The following is an 18,513-nucleotide window of genomic DNA, read 5'->3' on the forward strand; positions in this document are numbered from 1 at the left end:
ATGGCTTATATTGACCCAGCACGGTCCCAATCTTCACAGGGCAGAACTTTGGCTTATATTGACCCAGCATGGTCCCAATCTACACTAAACTATGGCTTATATTGACCCAGCATGGTCTCAATCTACACTAAACTATGTCTTATATTGACCCAGCATGGTCCCAGTCTTCACTAAACTGGACTTTATTGACCCAGCATGGTCCCAGTCTTCACTAAACTATGGCTTATATTGACCCAGCATTTTTTTTTTTTTTTTTGCGGCTTACGCCTTTTATTGATTTTTGAAGGGACAGACAGTAGGCTGACAGGAAACGGGAGAGAGATGGGGGGATGACATGCAGTAAAGGCCGTGTCGGGTCCGGGAGTCGAACCCGCGGCACACTGCGACTGGATTACCAGTCCGGTGCCCAGACCGTTACGCTACGGCCTGGGCCACTAAACTATGTCTTATATTGACCCAGCATGGTCCCAGTCTTCACTAAACTATGGCTTATATTGACCCAGCATGGTCCCAGTCTTCACTAAACTGGACTTTATTGACCCAGCATGGTCCCAGTCTTCAATAAACTATGGCTTATATTGACCCAGCACGGTCCCAGTCTTCACAGGGCAGAACGTTATCTCTCACTTAGTTTTGTGTCAGTTGGTATTTAACACACCTACGGTGCTTTTGTGGACTTAAAGTAGCATTGAGTAGCAGTGTTATTATTCTCCCATTTATATCTGGCTTGAGGCCGATTCTTAAAAATGCATTCTAAGTTAAAAAAAAATTGCTATATACTGTAGATGGCAACAACTATACCCCAAAAGGGGTTCCCGGTAATGTTACTTATAGGGGTTCCGTCACTTAGGGGCGGCGGTGGCTCAGGGGTAGAGTGGCTGGATGGTAACCGCAAGGTTGCCAGTTTGAACCCTGTGGGCTCCCCCAGAGTTGGTGTCGAAGTGTCCTTGAGCAAGACACTGAACCCCTAATTGCTCCTGATGTGCTGGTTGGTGCCTTGCATGGTTTCCGCCGCCATCGGTGTATGAATGTGTGTATGAATGGGTGAATGTAATGCACAATCTATGTAAAGCGCCTTGGATAAAGGCACTATATAAATTTACCATTTACCATTTACAACCTGGCATGCCTATTTTGGGCATGTCATTATAGGCAACACAACAAAAGTTACAAGCTCACAACACATTGGGAAAAGGAAAGTTTGATCACATCGCATGTTTATTATTTGAATGCGTGTGTTTTATTCACATCTGTGACAGTAAAGCTCATTTGAACATTTGTCTCTTTGTTTGCTCAGGTACACTACGCTGTCGTATCGTGCCCCAGAGATGATTAATGTGTACGCAGGGAAGGCCATCACCACTAAGGCTGATATATGGGTAAGGTCCTCTTGTTTGTGTCTATGCTTGTGTCTTTTATTTTATATCTTTTTTTTATCCTGCGATTTTGTACCCCATTTTTCACCCGTGTGTCAATTATCTAATGTGATCCTGGGCTCTACACACCCTCCACCAACCTAGTCCCCATATATGGGGGACAAGGGTAGAGCAACGGACTTGAACTCATGCTTCCTTCATGCCTGAGACTGTCCAAGTGGCTCCTTTACACCTGACAGGGGGGAGTTTCCCTGGTTGGACGTAGCGCGTGGCCAGGGGGAGGCAGTTTAGAGACCAGGATTACTGCATGTTTTTTTGTGAGGGTACCTATGCTTGTGTCTATGTGGACATGTTAGCGTTTATTCAAATGCTGTGTGTGTGTGTGTGTGTGTGTGTGTGTGTGTGTGTGTGTGTGTGTGTGCGTGTGCGTGTGCGTGCGCGCACTTTGTGCAGTGATCAATTACGGCAGTGTACAGTCCACTTTGTCCATCCCCGAGTGGAATAGTAAGAGAGTGGCGACACGCTTTGATCTCGCCTCTGGGCTATAGTTCCAAACATTGGAACTATCCCATTGAGATAGAATGAGCACTTCCCGCATTCCATTGTTTACAATGGGAGTCAACGCCAGTGTCGCCACTCTCTGGTCCATCCTATCCGGTACGTTACTATAGGTGTGATTTGAACCGCCCAGAGAGAGAGCTCACCGTGCACAGGACATGTGGATGAGTGTCACATTATTGCTACTACCCAAAAAACACGAGGTATATATATAAATGATATGAGTCAAACCTTGAACTGTCATGTTCGACTATGCTGAGAGCATTGGGCAGATTGCGGACGGACTTTGTGAAAGGAGAACTTGTTGCTGACAGACCCGCCCTACCTGTATGTACTATGTTACTATTGATGGAGACACAGATATTTTGGTGTTTTAAGCATTATGTTTACTTAACTATTGAAAATACCAGATCTACAAGCTCATAGCGCGGCACTCGGTGCCGCGCTACGAGCTTGTAGATCTGGTATTTTTATCGTGAAAATGTGGCGCAAACCTTTGAATATAATTATATGCTTTCAGAATGAGGGGGGGTGGGGTCCTTGAAATGAAATATTTTGAGCACCACTGACAGAAAAACTGTCAGAAAAACTGTCATGTTTTAGAAGGCATTTGTAGTCTAAAAATGTGGTTACATGAGGAGGGAAAACAGGTAAACAGAGTTGCTGGACAACAACCAGTTCAGCCTGCATTACATGCAGGTATATTTGACTGAAGAGAGACTGGTTTGAACTCGACTGACTCAACTGGCAACCTGAGAGGGCCAGGGGTTTCTTAACCACTCCCTATGGGACTATGTGACTATGTCCTGGTGTTTACAGTAACAATAGGGGGTGCTGTTGCACCACTCACTTCAGACTGGTCTGATTTTTTTACTTTGAAACTGAGAATTATTAACCCATTCTGGGCGGGAACCCTTTTGGTGTTTTTAAAAGCATTAAGTTATACTTTGGCTATATTGAAAAATAGCTGATCTGACAAGCTCATAGCGCGGCACTCAGTGGATGTACAGTAGATCTGCTATTCTGCGGCCAATTACATATTTCTTTGGGAGTCCTTGACATGAAAATGTTTTGAGATTTTGTGTTTACAGGAGAAAAAAAAAATGGTAAAGAAAAGAGTTATTCTACAAGCTCACGGTGTGCCACGACACAACGTGTCGTGTACTTAATTGAAACATGCCGCCTATCAAATCATGGCCAAATATGTCCACTGCCAGTTTGAAAGTGGTGGTTTAACTATTGAAGCCCTATTGGCAGCCCTAGCTGGTCCAGGGCCCGGTTGAGCCTGTCTTGTCTGTCTGTCTGTCTGTCTGGCACCCTGGCGGTTATTCTACCCCCTGCAGCCCCTCCCCCGGGCTGTGTTCCTCCACGATCTGTCCCTCAGTGGCCTCCTTTCCCCCCCATAAAACATTCAGCACACTCATTCATAACACTGTCTGGGTCTGGAGCACACACACACACACACAAACACACACACACACACAAGCATGCACGCGCACACGCTATCTTGGCCAGTTTCATTGACTGTGTGTCGGCAGCATTTCTGCTTCAGTAAGCAGTAAAATGATGAGGGAGAGAATAAACAAGGGTACAGACAGAGCAGAGAAGAGGGGACGGTCCTTCCTAAGCTGGATTCACTGCCCAGACATGTGTTGCTGTCATGCATGTGAGGAAGCAGCAGGCAGAGAGCGGCCCTTTCCGGTTGAACCAGAATACCTGTTAAAACAGCATTTTTTTACTGAGTGCCTCCGAACTAGCCACAGATAGGAGATTATGGGCTCTATTTTCGTCACCGCTAAACCCCTTATCCCTAAACTTCTTTCACTATTTTGCTAAACATTTTTGAATAGTTTAAAATGGCCAGTCTACAAGCTCACAATGTGTCGATGTAGATTGGCTAGTTGTTGAACTATTAAAAAAATAGTAAAAAGAGGCAAATAAGTTTAGGGATAAGGGGTTTAGCGGTGACGAAAATTAAGTCCGATGTGTCTTTCTGGAGCTAATCTAAGGGTCTCATTAGGGATGGACATTTCCAACTTTACTCTGACCCATTTCTTTTTTTAGTAGTATCCTGGTCACTAAACTGCCTCCCCCTGGCCAGCCGGGGCGCCTGATGGAGGGGAAAGGAACTGGTTGGAATATCGTGTTCCTTCCACGCACTACGTCCAACCAGGGAAACTCCCCCCTGTCAGGTGTAAAGGAGCAACTTGGGCACTCGGGCATGAAGGAAGCATGAGTTCAAGTCCGTTGCTCTCCCCATGTCCCCCATATATGGGGACTAGGTTGGCGGAGGGTGTGTAGAGCCCAGGATCACATTAGATAATTGACACAGGGGTGAAAAATGGGTTACAAAATCGTGGGATAAAAAATATATAAAAAAAAAAGAAGTAGCGGACGTACAAGCTAAAAAAAAACGCATCGCAATATGTTTCCCCCAGAATAGGCATCATGCTGGGGTATTAACAGAAACCGGTTAACCTGCTAGAAAACAACATGATATTTAGATTAGAGTGAACCCAACGTCTGTGACTCACTCTCAGGGCTCCCAAATTAACACGACGCCAGGAATCCATTTGCGGTTGTGAAACTGTTACGAGCCTGGCTGTTAACTTCCTGAATTGCGTAAGTTTCGTATGTTGGTATTTTCCCCCTTGTTTTTACTTGTTAAGGCAGCACCAAGGGCAGCGATCTTAGAGCAAGTTGCAGCTTCATAACGTGGCGATTCAACACCACGTCCATTTAGCTACATCTTACCATTCAACAGTATTGTTAATTAATTTGTAATGATGGGTTAAACCGATAAACACCTTTTTTCTTTCTAGTTTTCACACTGAAATCCAGGAACAAGGAAATCACATGGTCGCTAAAACTCGCTCCACTTCCATAAAGAACGCTCATATCTCTCCTGCTGTATTGTCCACTCTATCCGCAACCACCATTACATTTTTAATGTACTCTTAACTACTGGACAAACACATGCCAACGTCTCTCCGATTATCAACGGTTGGCGATGCGATCGTAGTCGAGATTAATATTTTCGACTACTTAAAAGTTAAGTATGGGGGGGGGGGGGGGGGTCAGGTGCTAGGAGTGAATGAGTTGATGGTCGGTCCCTCCATCTGGCTGAGTGTCGTCATAATGTCAGAGATCCACAGGGCAGCCACGCCTTAAAACCCATTTAGGCCTGACGTCCTTATGTTTCTGTATCAGTGGTGCTCAAAAGATTTGAGGCACATTTTTACGATTCTTTTTCAAAAATAGCAGACCTACAAGCTCGTAGCGCTACGAGCTTGTAGATCGGCTATTTTTCAATGGCTAAAGTATAACAGAATGCTATAAAACACCAAAAGGGGTTCCCGCCCCAAAATGGGTTAATTACACCCTGTCCTTTGCGCAGGAAAACCCCTGTGAAGGTGTCCCATTTGAAGGTGTGACACGCAGCAAGGCAATCAGTAAGACTTAAGACAACTAGGCCATTTTTTTCACGTCGTGCAAATCGCTGAAGCATGATGACTCAGGAAGCCTGTTGATTTGACACCTTAACACCACCCCGAGCGGCGAGGACGGAGTTCTCTGTTCAATCAATTAGTAACGCCCAGCGCTCAGGACGGAGATTGATAAAAGAACAGAGATATTTATTGATATCAAAAACCGATCGCATCGCTCCACAGGCTGGGAGCGTCTGTTGCACAACATTCAATGTTAGCCGAATATCTTAAAACGTGAATAACTCAATGAATCATTCCGTCCAATTCTAAGCAAAGATCATGTGTTAGACGGCCCACCGTGGTCCCGTCGCTATAGTCGCGTTAGAATTAATCATACCCTCGCGTTGTTGTCGATCGCCTCAGGAGTGTTTTGGCTACTTCAGCCACATCCGGGATAGCTCCTGGTCAGTCTCTAAATGTGCTCCGCTGCTATGAATCGCTGGACGCTCTGATTTAATGGATTAACCCATTTTGGGCGGGAACCCCTTTTGGTGTAAGCATTATGTTATGCTTTAGCTATTGAAAAATAGCAGATTTACAAGCTCATAGCGCGCCACTCGTTGGCGCGCTATGAGCTTGTAAATCTGCTTGTAGGTCTGCTATTTTTGAAAAATCGAAGAACGACCGACATAGAAACATAGCTTTTTCAGAAAACTGTCATTTTCAAACAGACATTTTTAGAATCTGATCTCAGGTCAGAATGGATCAAATGACCCCGGGCGTTTGGTGTGTTAACAGGTGTCAGATTATTAAATAAGGGGCCCATGTTCCCTCAGCCCTATTTTCATTTCCCCTCCCTTCATCAAGTCACGAGTATGATCGTGTCACATGTGCTCTCCCTGCTCTCTTTGTCTGGCACAATCTTTTATGCTGCTAATTAATCCATCTTGACCTGAGATTCAGTTTTCTGAAAAAGCTAAGTTTCTATGTCAGGATTGTCAGCTCGATTTTTCAAAAATAGCAGACCTACAAGCTCGTAGGCGATATGAGCTTGTAGATCTGCTATTTTTCAATAGCTAAAGCATAACATGATGCTAACACCAAAATGGGTTCCCACCCAAAATGGGTTAAAGCACGCGTGTCCAAGAAATGTCACATCCACTTGGCCTTGAGAAACCTCTTTTTTAAAAAGGTTTATTTGTGCTGCAGCTTTTGGTCAGGACAGAAAACGGTGTCCTGTCTGTGCACCTCCTACCATCTCACTAGCTGTAATAGACAATTATGACTGTATTTACTTAGTGATGCCAGTCTTTTTTTAGCGGTGCAACCACTTACGGAGCTATGTGTGTGGCTGGCTGGGTATCTGACTGGCTAGGTGGGTGCGTCTGAGCACGGAAACAGCATGGTTGTTTTTCACCACCTGTGCGCAACCTAACACACACACACACAAACACAAAGTAACTACCAGTACAAGGGGTGACCTGAGGCAAAAAACACCGTTTTCAAAGGACTGCTGTAGGACCACATACCCGTCGTACCCATCCCATTTCAGTTGGGTGTCAGAAGCAACACTTCAGACTTCAGGCTGGTTTTGAGGTTTTAATTAGACAGGATAGTGTAGAGAGACTGGAAGGCGCCACTCACAAGGAGCATGCTGTCCGTGTGCTAATTGACCCTGCCACTGGGCACTGTGTCTGTTTCTGTTTGTTCCGTTGCTTCTTGGGTCGTTTTTATTTTTTAACCCATTTTGGGGCGGGAACCCCTTTTGGTGTTTTAAGCATTGTGTTGTGCTTTTAGCTGTTGAAAAATAGCAGATCTACAAGCTCGTAGCGCGGCACTCGGAGCTTGTACGTCTGCTATTTTAGACAAATCGTGAAAATGTGGAGCTTTTTTTTTAATATTACAGTATGACATTGACACTGACATTAGAAACATGGGGTTTTTCAGAAAACTGTCAGGGTTCAGAAGACATTTTGTAGAATCGTCCTCAGGTCTAAATGGGTTAAACCTGAACGTTGGTCTGAATCAGTGTGATTCAATTGCTTTCACAATTGATATTCTTTTTTTTTATCCTAATTGTTTTTACGGTGTATATGTACAGTATTCTATTTAGTTTTTATTAATGTGAACAGTTCTGTTCTGTGTCATGCTGACAATTCTAATTCATTAAGGTTTTAAAGTGTTTGAAGAGCATATTATTGTCAGGCAATAGAGCGCCTGGTTCACGGAAGTAATTTCTCTATGGAGAATAACATGGGCTCATCTTAAAATCATCTCATATAAGCGTTGTGGTCCAAAAATAAACAAGCTGTCTCGGCATTATTGTCGGGGAGGTGGCTCTGTATCGTTTACGAAAGTCAGTCACTCATATATGATATATATATTTTACTAATTCAGCAGCAGTAACATTGGCGTTTTATCTCAGTCAGTTGATTCTTCATAACCATATGAGTGAAGCGGCCGGGATGATTTGTTTATTTTTCAAACACAGTTCTTATATGAGGCGATCTAAAACCCCCCTATGGGGATAACAATGCAAATAAAACCTGTGGACTTATAGCGCCCTCTACCGATATTGATGTCAGACTTCCGTTGCTTTATATATACTTATTGTTATACTATATTATGGCACTTTTCCAAAAGTATTGGCCTGACTTGACCCGGTTCTACCAGCTGCTTGTCAATAACGGTTTCGGCTGCTTTCACCATTGATTTCACATTATAGTTTAAATAAAGCAACGTCGGTCAGTGATGTATTGACATTAGTGACGACCAATCGGACTTTCAGGTCACATTTTGGTATCCTTCAGATCACTCAGAGCAGTGCTCTTCAACCCTTCTCATATCAAGGCCCATTATTTATTTGTAAATAAATTTGACTGGATTTCTTTTCGTTTTTTCACGTCATATGAAAGCAGGGAATCATAGCTTTAAATTGACATATTGGTTGTTCAGTTTGACCCACCAGTTTTGGAGATATGGCTTATAGAGTAATGTCTTGCAGAGAAAACAGGCTTGAAAGGTTAACTTCTGTGGTCTCTAACATTACACCTAGCTACATGTTTAAGCTTTTATTTCATATTTACATGTCAATTTCAGCTCTGACACTTATTTCAGACATGCTCTAGTATGTGAAGAGTCGGCCTGTGCTATTAACTCTTTTTTTTTTAAATAAGGTTTTCTGCTCTGGTGAAAAGCTGGATTTTGCGCGATGGCAGGCTCTCAGTCAAATCTGGTCACATTTATCCGGACCACCGTTTGAATGGGATTTAGCCTCTCAGACACTAAACTTATTGTGTTGTTGTCGTTGATAAAAATAACAATTATTCTATACATTCTCTAATTCTAGTATAATCATCATCATATCTAATAAATCTAGTATAATTATCATAATAAATTATTCACAAATGTTTTTTTCACAGAATCAAAGGTAGTGAATCACCTGAGAATCTGGACGGTTTGCTTCTAGGCTTAAAATAATTTGGTATAAATATTTGTGTTTAAAAAAAAAATGCAGATGTTCAACAATAACTTTGATAATTTTGTCGAGTTGAGCCAGAAACATGCAGTGGAAAAAGTGCCATGTTGAATGAGCTGATGTGGAGTCTTAGTTGTAGTGTGTATGAATGTCTGTGTAAACTGTAAATGATTGAACGTGCATTGCGTGTACAGTACATGTACACGTAACTTATGTCTCTTTATGTTTGCAGGCACTCGGATGCTTGTTGTACAAGCTGTGTTTCTTCACCCTTCCGTTCGGGGAGAGTCAGGTGGCCATATGTGATGGAACCTTTATTGTTCCAGACAACTCTAAATTCTCCTTGAAGGTGCACTGCTTAATGCGTAAGTAGATGCTCCTTCCAACCTGCATTCATTAAACCCATTCTGGGCAGGAACCCCTTTTGGTGTTTTAACCCATTTAGACCTGAGGATGATTCTACAAATGCCTTCTAAATCCTGATAAAAAAAATGTCTTTTTAAAATGTATTTTCTTCTGAAAAACCTCATGTTTCTGTCAGTGGATCTCAAACTATTTAATGTCAAGGACCCCCAAATATATATGTAATTGGCCGCCGACCCCCATCTGAAGCAAAGATTTGAGTAAAAAAACGTTCTGCTCTGAAAGAACATGTATTCACAGATTTGCACCACATTTTGATATGGGCACGACCATGGGGGTCGGCGGCATATCACATATAATTTTTGGGGTCCTTGACATGAAATATTGAGAACCACTGATATAGAAACATGAGGTTTTTCAGAAAAAATATATATTATTATTCTTTAATTTCGATGTCAGGCCTAAATGGGATAATGTCCAAATTGAGAATCTACCCCCACCCGAAGAGTGTTTTTATCTGTGTTGAGGGTGAATGCCAGGCAGGTGTTTCAAATTGTTTCTCACCATACATGTATGCAACAAAAGGCCCCGAGCTTCTATTCTATGAAAGAGCTTTTTTTATCTATGTTCAAAAAGGGAGTGTGTGTGACTGTCTGGGTCCAGAAAAGTTATATTTTTAACTTTTTAATGAACTAAATGTAAAGTGCAACATGATGTGGCCTGCATAAAATGATTACCCAATATTTTCTATCCACACCTGTAACACTTGATTTTACACACACACACACACACACACACACACACACACACACACACACACACACACACACACACACACACACACACACACACACACACACACACTAGTTCGTTTAAGAAGGTGACTGTATGTAATATAATTGCTGTTGTGTATATAGGACGGTCTGCCATAAGTTCCAGTTCCTAAATGACATTGATTATGTTCTGGCCCACCGTCTAATAAACTTAGAGAAAAGACAACTGTCCCCCCACGGCCAACCCCTGCAATTCATGTCGAGGACCCCCAGAATTATATGAAATTGGCCACCGACCCCCATCTGAAAATATCTTGTTCCAGGGACCCCCCAGAAACGTTTTGAAACGTTTTTTTTTCACAATTTTTCAAAAATAGCAGACATATAAGCTCATAGTGCGGCACCGAGTGCCACGCTATGAGCTTGTAGATCTGCTATTTTTCAATATCTATAGTATAACATAATGCTTATATCACCAAAAGGGGTTCCCGCCCAGAATTGGTTAATTAATTAACCATTAATTGTTTTTTGTTTTTTTTAGAAAGTCTTGTGTGCTTGGACGTGTGGACGTGTCAAATGGACGTGTCGTGTAGATGCCTTCATGCTGTCTTTGTTGTGTACAAACAACAACATTCTCGCTTTCTGTTGTGTACAAACATGACGTTTAAGTACAAACCTGTGCTGTCAGTCTGGACGAGGCCGTCCGTCCTTCAACCATTGTTTTGAATGTCTTACCCAAATATGTGTACTAGTGTACCTCTGCTTCATCAGAGAGGAGGGTGGATCTTGTGTTCATTATTTGACAAAGGGCTCCCCCCAGTGGCCAAAGGTGCACGCTACATGTCACAGCCAAAGCATGCAGTAGTTTGCATTTTTATTTTAGAGAAAGCCGTGAGGGTTTCCATTGATTTCAGTACAGTATGAAAACCAACTAATAGATATAGTACATGTCAACAAGTCTTCATGTTTATATTATCGGGTTTTAGTATTCAAAGAAAAAAATTATTGCTAAACTATATGCATGTTGTTAATGATTCACCGCTGGTGGTGGCTATATCTTTGACGTGTGAAATAGCAGATATACAAACAGATAGTGTGTGTGTGTGTGTGTGTGTGTGTGTGTGTGTGTGTGTGTGTGTGTGTGTGTGTGTGTGTGTGTGTGTGTGTGTGTGTGTGTGTGTGTGTGCCTGCCGCACACGATCACAAATCTCTTCTGGGGGGACCCTGGCAAAAATATTTTCAGAAGGGGGGGGGGGGGTCTGCCGGCTAAATAAATACATATCAATATTGGGGTCCTTGACATGAAAGAGGTTTGAGAAGCACTGTTCTAAAGCTGGCTGTTGTTAAATGACCTTCCTCTGTCTTTTTGCCCGACCTCCAGGATACATGCTTGAGCCTGACCACGACCTCAGACCAGACATCTACCAGGTGTCCTACTTCTCCTTCAAGCTGGCTGGGAAGGACTGTCCGGTGCCAAACCTCTTCGTAAGTATTACACTGGCTCCCGGTTGTTTTTAGAATAGATTTTAAAATAATTGTACTTGTTTTACAAAGCATTAAATGGCCTCGCCCCCACCTATCTTCAGGACTGATTGCCCAGGTAGGTATGTCCCAAACCGCCTCCTTAGGTCCGCCACTGCTGGCCTGCTTGAAAAGCCACAAAAAATGGCTTTGAAAAAATACGGCGAAGCAGCGTTTTCTTTCCACGGGCAGATGGTTTGGAATAAACTTCCAATCCACCTTAGACTGGCACCCTCCCTAGATGTTTTTAAAACTCAGCTGAAGACCCACTTTTTTATTTTAGCATTTGGCTGAATCCTTTGATTTTAATCTCACTGTTTTACCTATTTATTTTGTCTTTTTATGCATTTTTATGTCGTTTGGTGTTTTTTTGCATTTTATTTACTGACTATGCCTTGATTGTTATGTTTGATATTTTTTTATACTTTGTTGTCTTGTAAAGCACTTTGCGCTGCACTCGTGTCATGAAAGGTGCTCTATAAATAAAGTGTATTATTATTATTATTACATCATCGCCTAAGTTCAGTTGTTTGTCATATCACTGTGAAAATTAAACCTAAAAAAAAAACCCGACAACATAGATCGTCAACTTGAACTTGTAATCGTGACAGCCCCGTTTGTAAGTCACCCAGGTGTGTTCGTCATGTGTTCAGAAGTATTGATGGAGTGTGTTCTGTTTGTCATGGCATCAGAAGTATTGATGGAGTGTGTTCTGTTCGTCATGTCATCAGAGGTATTGATGGAGTGTGTTCTGTTTGTCATGTCATCAGAGGTATTGATGGAGTGTGTTCTGTTTGTCGTGTCATCAGAAGTATTGATGGAGTGTGTTCTGTTTGTCATGTCATCAGAGGTATTGATGGAGTGTGTTCTGTTTGTCATGTCATCAGAAGTATTGGAGTGTGTTCTGTTTGTCATGTCATCAGAGGTATTGATGGAGTGTGTTCTGTTTGTCATGTAATCAGAAGTATTGATGGAGTGTGTTCTGTTTGTCATGTCATCAGAGGTATTGATGGAGTGTGTTCTGTTTGTCATGTCATCAGAGGTATTGATGGAGTGTGTTCTGTTTGTCATGTCATCAGAGGTATTGATGGAGTGTGTTCTGTTTGTCATGTCATCAGAGGTATTGATGGAGTGTGTTCTGTTTGTCATGTCATCAGAAGTATTGATGGAGTGTGTTCTGTTGGTCATGTCATCAGAAGTATTGATGGAGTGTGTTCTGTTTGTCATGTCATCAGAGGTATTGATGGAGTGTGTTCTGTTTGTCATGTCATCAGAAGTATTGATGGAGTGTGTTCTGTTTGTCATGTCATCAGAGGTATTGATGGAGTGTGTTCTGTTTGTCATGTCATCAGAAGTATTGGAGTGTGTTCTGTTTGTCATGTCATCAGAGGTATTGATGGAATGTGTTCTGTTGGTCATGTCATCAGGAGTATTGATGGAGTGTGTTCTGTTGATCATGTCATCAGAGGCATTGATGGAGTGTGTTCTGTTTGTCATGTCATCAGAGGTATTGATGGAGTGTGTTCTGTTTGTCATGTCATCAGAAGTATTGACGGAGTGTGTTCTGTTTGTCATGTCATCAGAAGTGTGTTCCAGTCTCACAGATGTGTTTGTGTTTGTCCTTCAGAACTCTCCTCTCCCCACCTCCCTCCCAGAGCCACTAACAGCCAGTGAGGTCGCTGCTAAGAAGAGTATGACGAAGGCCAGGTACGGAGTAGTACAACGACTTCACCACAAAACAAACACAAAACATCTGAATTATTTAGAGAATAGTGGTACTCGGGGTGGGTACAAGTATATGCAGTGGGTATGATATGATATGATATGATATGATATGATATAGTACTTTATTGTCAGTTCACACTGAAATGTGTCTTGCGACCCAGCAGCCAAATATGCAGAACACATTTGACATAAACACAAAGAACAAGACAATTTACATACATAAAGACGTGAAGACAAGAGCAATGTCCACCGCCTAGAATACCCACTAGGTAAACATGGGTAATCTAGACCAGGGGTGCCCAAAAGGTAGATCGTGATCTACCAGTAGATCACACAGGCTGTGCAGGTAGATCACATGACATGCCGCTAAAATATAATTTAAATTATTTAAAAACTATTTTTGGCATCTGCCACTTGAATTAAGGTGACTTCACTTGATTAAAGTGTTTCCTGACCGTGCACCCGGTAAAATGTTCCAAGAGACTGAGATAGCTGGAGTTGTGCTTGCTTCTTCCTTTCGAAAATGTTCACTTGATTAATAGACATCAAAAAGGGAAGCTCAAAACCCAAAATGCAATACTTTGTTTTCAAGAGTGTTTCGCAGTGTCGCACAAACATCAGTATTACAAAGTTATACAAAAACACCCTACCAATTCCATTTCCATGATGTAGCCATGGCCACGGTGTGAATGACATCAACGCAGCAGATACTGTACTTGCTACTAGTAAAGAGATCTCTCTAAAGTCCAAACTACGCAGCATCCATTCCCTCTCAAATGTTATTTACTGTACATGGATCAGCTGGTCAGAATGCACCACACGCTGCTGAATGTAACCCGACATGGCGAGACAGCGAAGTGTTGGCGTGCCGCTGTCCTGCACACTGCTGCGCAGGACAGGTAAAATAGCAGATCTGCAAGCTCACAGTGTCACTGTGAGCTTGTATATCTGCTTACTGCACGCAACAAACACCGGTGCGCAACTAAGTCTGTTGTGCTCGATCGATCGATCGATTCGATTTCCCTCCTGCTATTCTGACTTGATACAAGGGATGAAAATCTGTTTGTTTTGCTTCAACCCCTGCGTCATCAACTCCCCACAAAATGTAATTATCTCATGTTCAATGTATACACAGTCAATAAAGCTGTACCCTACAAGAGAAACCAGACCACACATTAATTTGTTCTCCCCTCCCACCCCCAGAATAACAGAGTCTGTCGGGCCGACGGAAACGTCGATCGCTCCCAGACAGAGGCCCAAAGCAGGCAACAGTAACGTGCTGCCCACCCTGCCCAACACAGTCACCCCCGTCAAGATGACGGTGCCTTCAGCACCCGTCAGCAACGGACAGAAAGGTACACGTACAAGCCTACACACACACATTTAATGTCAAATGAAATGTGTAACAGTTAATTTGTCATTCCTAGTCGCTTTTTTTTCCGTTCTGATACCCTGTTCAAACTACTCCCTTCCAAAAAACGCTACCAGAGCATCAAATCTCGTACCACCCGTCTCAGTAACAGTTTCTACCCTCAGGCAGTCAGGCTGCTGAACAGCTGACCTTGGACTGTATTGCACTGTTTTGTCACTTCACTTGCACTTTTTTCTGTTTTTTTGTCTTTTTCTTGCACTATAGATGTTTGTTTATGTCCTGTGTATGTAAGACTGAGAGTGCTCTGAGCAAAATAAATTTCATTGTATTTATACTCTGTATCTATACACACGACAAATAAACCTGAACCTGAACCTGATTGTGCGTTGTCATGTCTTAGCTCCCACTCCCAACCCTGGACAGCCAACATTGCAGTCCCAGCCCCAATCCCAGTCTCAGTCTCAGGCCCATCCCCAGCCTCATCCTCAGGCCCAGGCCCAGCCTCAGGCCTCCCACCATCAGAACCGTGTGCTCCAGCAGCTGCAGCCTGGTGACCTGCGTCTCCAGCAGCTCCACCACCAACAGCAACAACAACAGCATCACGCTGTGCAGCAGCAGCAGCAGCAAGCCAACGCACAGCATCTGCAGTACCTCCAGGTAACGGTAGAGGACAGTGGTTTCCTCAAAGTGGGTGCAAGACAAGTCCACTTTGATATTATTATCTGGAGCACCTGGTTTTCCTCTCTTTCTCTGACTATATTATATAGTGTGTGGTTGTCTCTGAGTGTCCTCTGTCCTCTCCACTATATTATATTATATAGTGTGTGGTTGTCTCTGAGTCCTGTCTGTCCTCTCCACTATATTATATAGTGTGTGGTTGTCTCTGAGTGCTGTCTGTCCTCTCCACTATATTATATAGTGTGTGGTTGTCTCTGAGTGTCCTCTGTCCTCTCCACTATATTATATTATATAGTGTGTGGTTGTCTCTGAGTCCTGTCTGTCCTCTCCACTATATTATATAGTGTGTGGTTGTCTCTGAGTGCTGTCTGTCCTCTCCACTATATTATATAGTGTGTGGTTGTCTCTGAGTGTCCTCTGTCCTCTCCACTATATTATATTATATAGTGTGTGGTTGTCTCTGAGTCCTGTCTGTCCTCTCCACTATATTATATTATATAGTGTGTGGTTGTCTCTGAGTGCTGTCTGTCCTCTCCAGTATAGTGTGGTTGTCTCTGAGTCCTCTGTCCTCTCCAGTATAGTGTGGTTGTCTCTGAGTCCTCTGTCCTCTCCAGTATAGTGTGGTTGTCTCTGAGTGTCCTCTGTCTGTCCTCTCCAGTATATTGTGGTTGTCTCTGAGTGTCCTCTGTCTGTCCTCTCCAGTATAGTGTGGTTGTCTCTGAGTCCTCTGTCCTCTCCAGTATAGTGTGGTTGTCTCTGAGTCCTCTGTCCTCTCCAGTATAGTGTGGTTGTCTCTGAGTGTCCTCTGTCTGTCCTCTCCAGTATAGTGTGGTTGTCTCTGAGTGTCCTCTGTCTGTCCTCTCCAGTATATTGTGGTTGTCTCTGAGTGTCCTCTGTCTGTCCTCTCCAGTATAGTGTGGTTGTCTCTGAGTGTCCTCTGTCTGTCCTCTCCAGTATAGTGTGGTTGTCTCTGAGTGTCCTCTGTCCTCTCCACTATATTATATAGTGTGTGGTTGTCTCTGAGTGTCCTCTGTCCTCTCCACTATATTATATAGTGTGTGGTTGTCTCTGAGTCCTGTCTGTCCTCTCCACTATATTATATTATATAGTGTGTGGTACTGTGGTTGTCTCTGAGTGCTGTCTGTCCTCTCCAGTATAGTGTGGTTGTCTCTGAGTGCTGTCTGTCCTCTCCAGTATAGTGTGGTTGTCTCTGAGTGCTGTCTGTCCTCTCCAGTATAGTGTGGTTGTGTCTGAGTGCTGTCTGTCCTCTCCACTATATTATATAGTGTGTGGTTGTCTCTGAGTGCTGTCTGTCCACTCCAGTAAAGTGTGATTGTCTCTGAGTGCTGTCTGTCCTCTCCAGTATAGTGTGGTTGTGTCTGAGTGCTGTCTGTCCTCTCCACTATATTATATAGTGTGTGGTTGTCTCTGAGTGCTGTCTGTCCTCTCCACTATATTATATAGTGTGTGGTTGTCTCTGAGTCCTCTGTCCTCTCCAGTATAGTGTGGTTGTCTCTGAGTCCTCTGTCCTCTCCGGGATAGTGTGGTTGTGTCTGAGTGCTGTCTGTCCTCCACTATATTATATAGTGTGTGGTTGTCTCTGAGTGCTGTCTGTCCTCTCCACTATATTATATAGTGTGCGGTTGTCTCTGAGTCCTCTGTCCTCTCCAGTATAGTGTGGTTGTCTCTGAGTCCTCTGTCCTCTCCAGTATAGTGTGGTTGTCTCTGAGTGTCCTCTGTCTGTCCTCTCCAGTATAGTGTGGTTGTCTCTGAGTGTCCTCTGTCTGTCCTCTCCAGTATAGTGTGGTTGTCTCTGAGTGTCCTCTGTCTGTCCTCTCCAGTATAGTGTGGTTGTCTCTGAGTGTCCTCTGTCTGTCCTCTCCAGTATAGTGTGGTTGTCTCTGAGTGTCCTCTGTCTGTCCTCTCCAGTATAGTGTGGTTGTCTCTGAGTGTCCTCTGTCTGTCCTCCAGTATCAACAGGCGGTGCAGCAGTCCATCCAGATGCAGCAACAGGCCATGCTGCTGCAGCAGCAGCAGCAACAACAGATGATGATGCAGCAACAGCCTCTGTACCAGCAGCAGGTTGCACAGGCCCACTACGCTGCTATGGTAATAATAATAATAATATCTAGAAAAAGTGCCCTTCTGGGCACAGGTCTCCACCAGGATTTCTTCCTCAGCCTAGTGGGAATATGCGTGCACAGTTTCATCGCAATCGGACGCTGCGTTGAGGAGTTGTGGCGATTTGTACAAAGCGGGCTACTCCTGAAAACTGTAGGAGCCATTCGTGGCCAATCAGGATGGAATATGAGAAATCAAACAAACCTGTCTTGATCACATGACTATGGAGATTATGTGTACCGATTTGCGTGAAATTTGGATAAAATCTGAATAGAATAATAGAAAATGTGTTTTACATATGTCGGCCTCCTGGTGGCGCTATAAAGAGCAGATGTGAAAAATTCCAGGCAAAGGTTTTTCCTTGGCCTCTAGGGAGTTGGCATACAAAGTTATCCACAGATCCGTGCAGTTAGAGGTAAAAACACTTTTCGGCCAGTTATAGCGCCACCTTGAGGCTGAGTTGAAATTGTTCATGTGGCATTTCGTCCTCGGCCTAGTGGGAATGTGGGTGCACAATTTCACGGAAATCACGCGATGTGTTCATGATTTGCAGCATTTGGTTTGAAACTGAGCACTCCTGTGAACTTTGGAAGCCAATCTTAACCAATCAGGATGGAGTCTGAGAAATCTGAAAGACCGGTTTCGTTGAATGGCTCTAGAGAGACTGTGTACCAATTTGCGTGATGTTTGGACAAAATCTGTAGGTGTACTGTGCAAAAACTTGTTTTGCACAAAGCGGCCTCCTGGTGGCGCTATAACAGGCCGTTCTGGAAAGTTTGGGGCAGAGGTTCATCGTTGGCATCCAGGGAGTGTGTGTGCAAAATTTGGCATCGACCGGGTTAACGGTGGCCGAGATTAGCTGCTCACGGACACACACACACGGACGGACGGACGGACGGACACACGGACGGACGGAGAGCAAAACATACTCTCCCCCCAGGCCTTCGGCCTGGTGGAGACAATAATATAATAATACCTCTGTACCAGCAGCAGGTTGCACAGGCCCACTACACTGCTATGGTAATAATAATAATAATAATAATAATAATAATATAATAATACCTCTGTACCAGCAGCAGGTTGCACAGGCCCACTACGCCGCTATGGTAAGAAGAACACG

General features: G+C 43.5%; 1 protein-coding gene across 1 annotated transcript in view; it reads left to right on the forward strand.

Moving 5' to 3' along the window:
• Positions 1 to 18,513, forward strand: part of bmp2k (BMP2 inducible kinase) — a 93,410-nt gene that overhangs the window by 54,437 nt on the left and 20,460 nt on the right. The window contains exons 6-12 of the mRNA XM_083783447.1: positions 1,298 to 1,379; positions 9,073 to 9,205; positions 11,358 to 11,461; positions 13,125 to 13,204; positions 14,426 to 14,577; positions 14,995 to 15,251; positions 17,244 to 17,381. Of these exons, the coding sequence (XP_083639573.1) occupies positions 1,298 to 1,379; positions 9,073 to 9,205; positions 11,358 to 11,461; positions 13,125 to 13,204; positions 14,426 to 14,577; positions 14,995 to 15,251; positions 17,244 to 17,381 (946 nt within the window). The remainder of the gene's footprint in view (positions 1 to 1,297; positions 1,380 to 9,072; positions 9,206 to 11,357; positions 11,462 to 13,124; positions 13,205 to 14,425; positions 14,578 to 14,994; positions 15,252 to 17,243; positions 17,382 to 18,513) is intronic.

The sequence above is a fragment of the Protomyctophum parallelum genome (genome assembly GCF_964188405.1).
Source record: "Protomyctophum parallelum genome assembly, chromosome: 15".
Classification (NCBI taxonomy): Eukaryota; Metazoa; Chordata; class Actinopteri; order Myctophiformes; family Myctophidae; genus Protomyctophum; species Protomyctophum parallelum.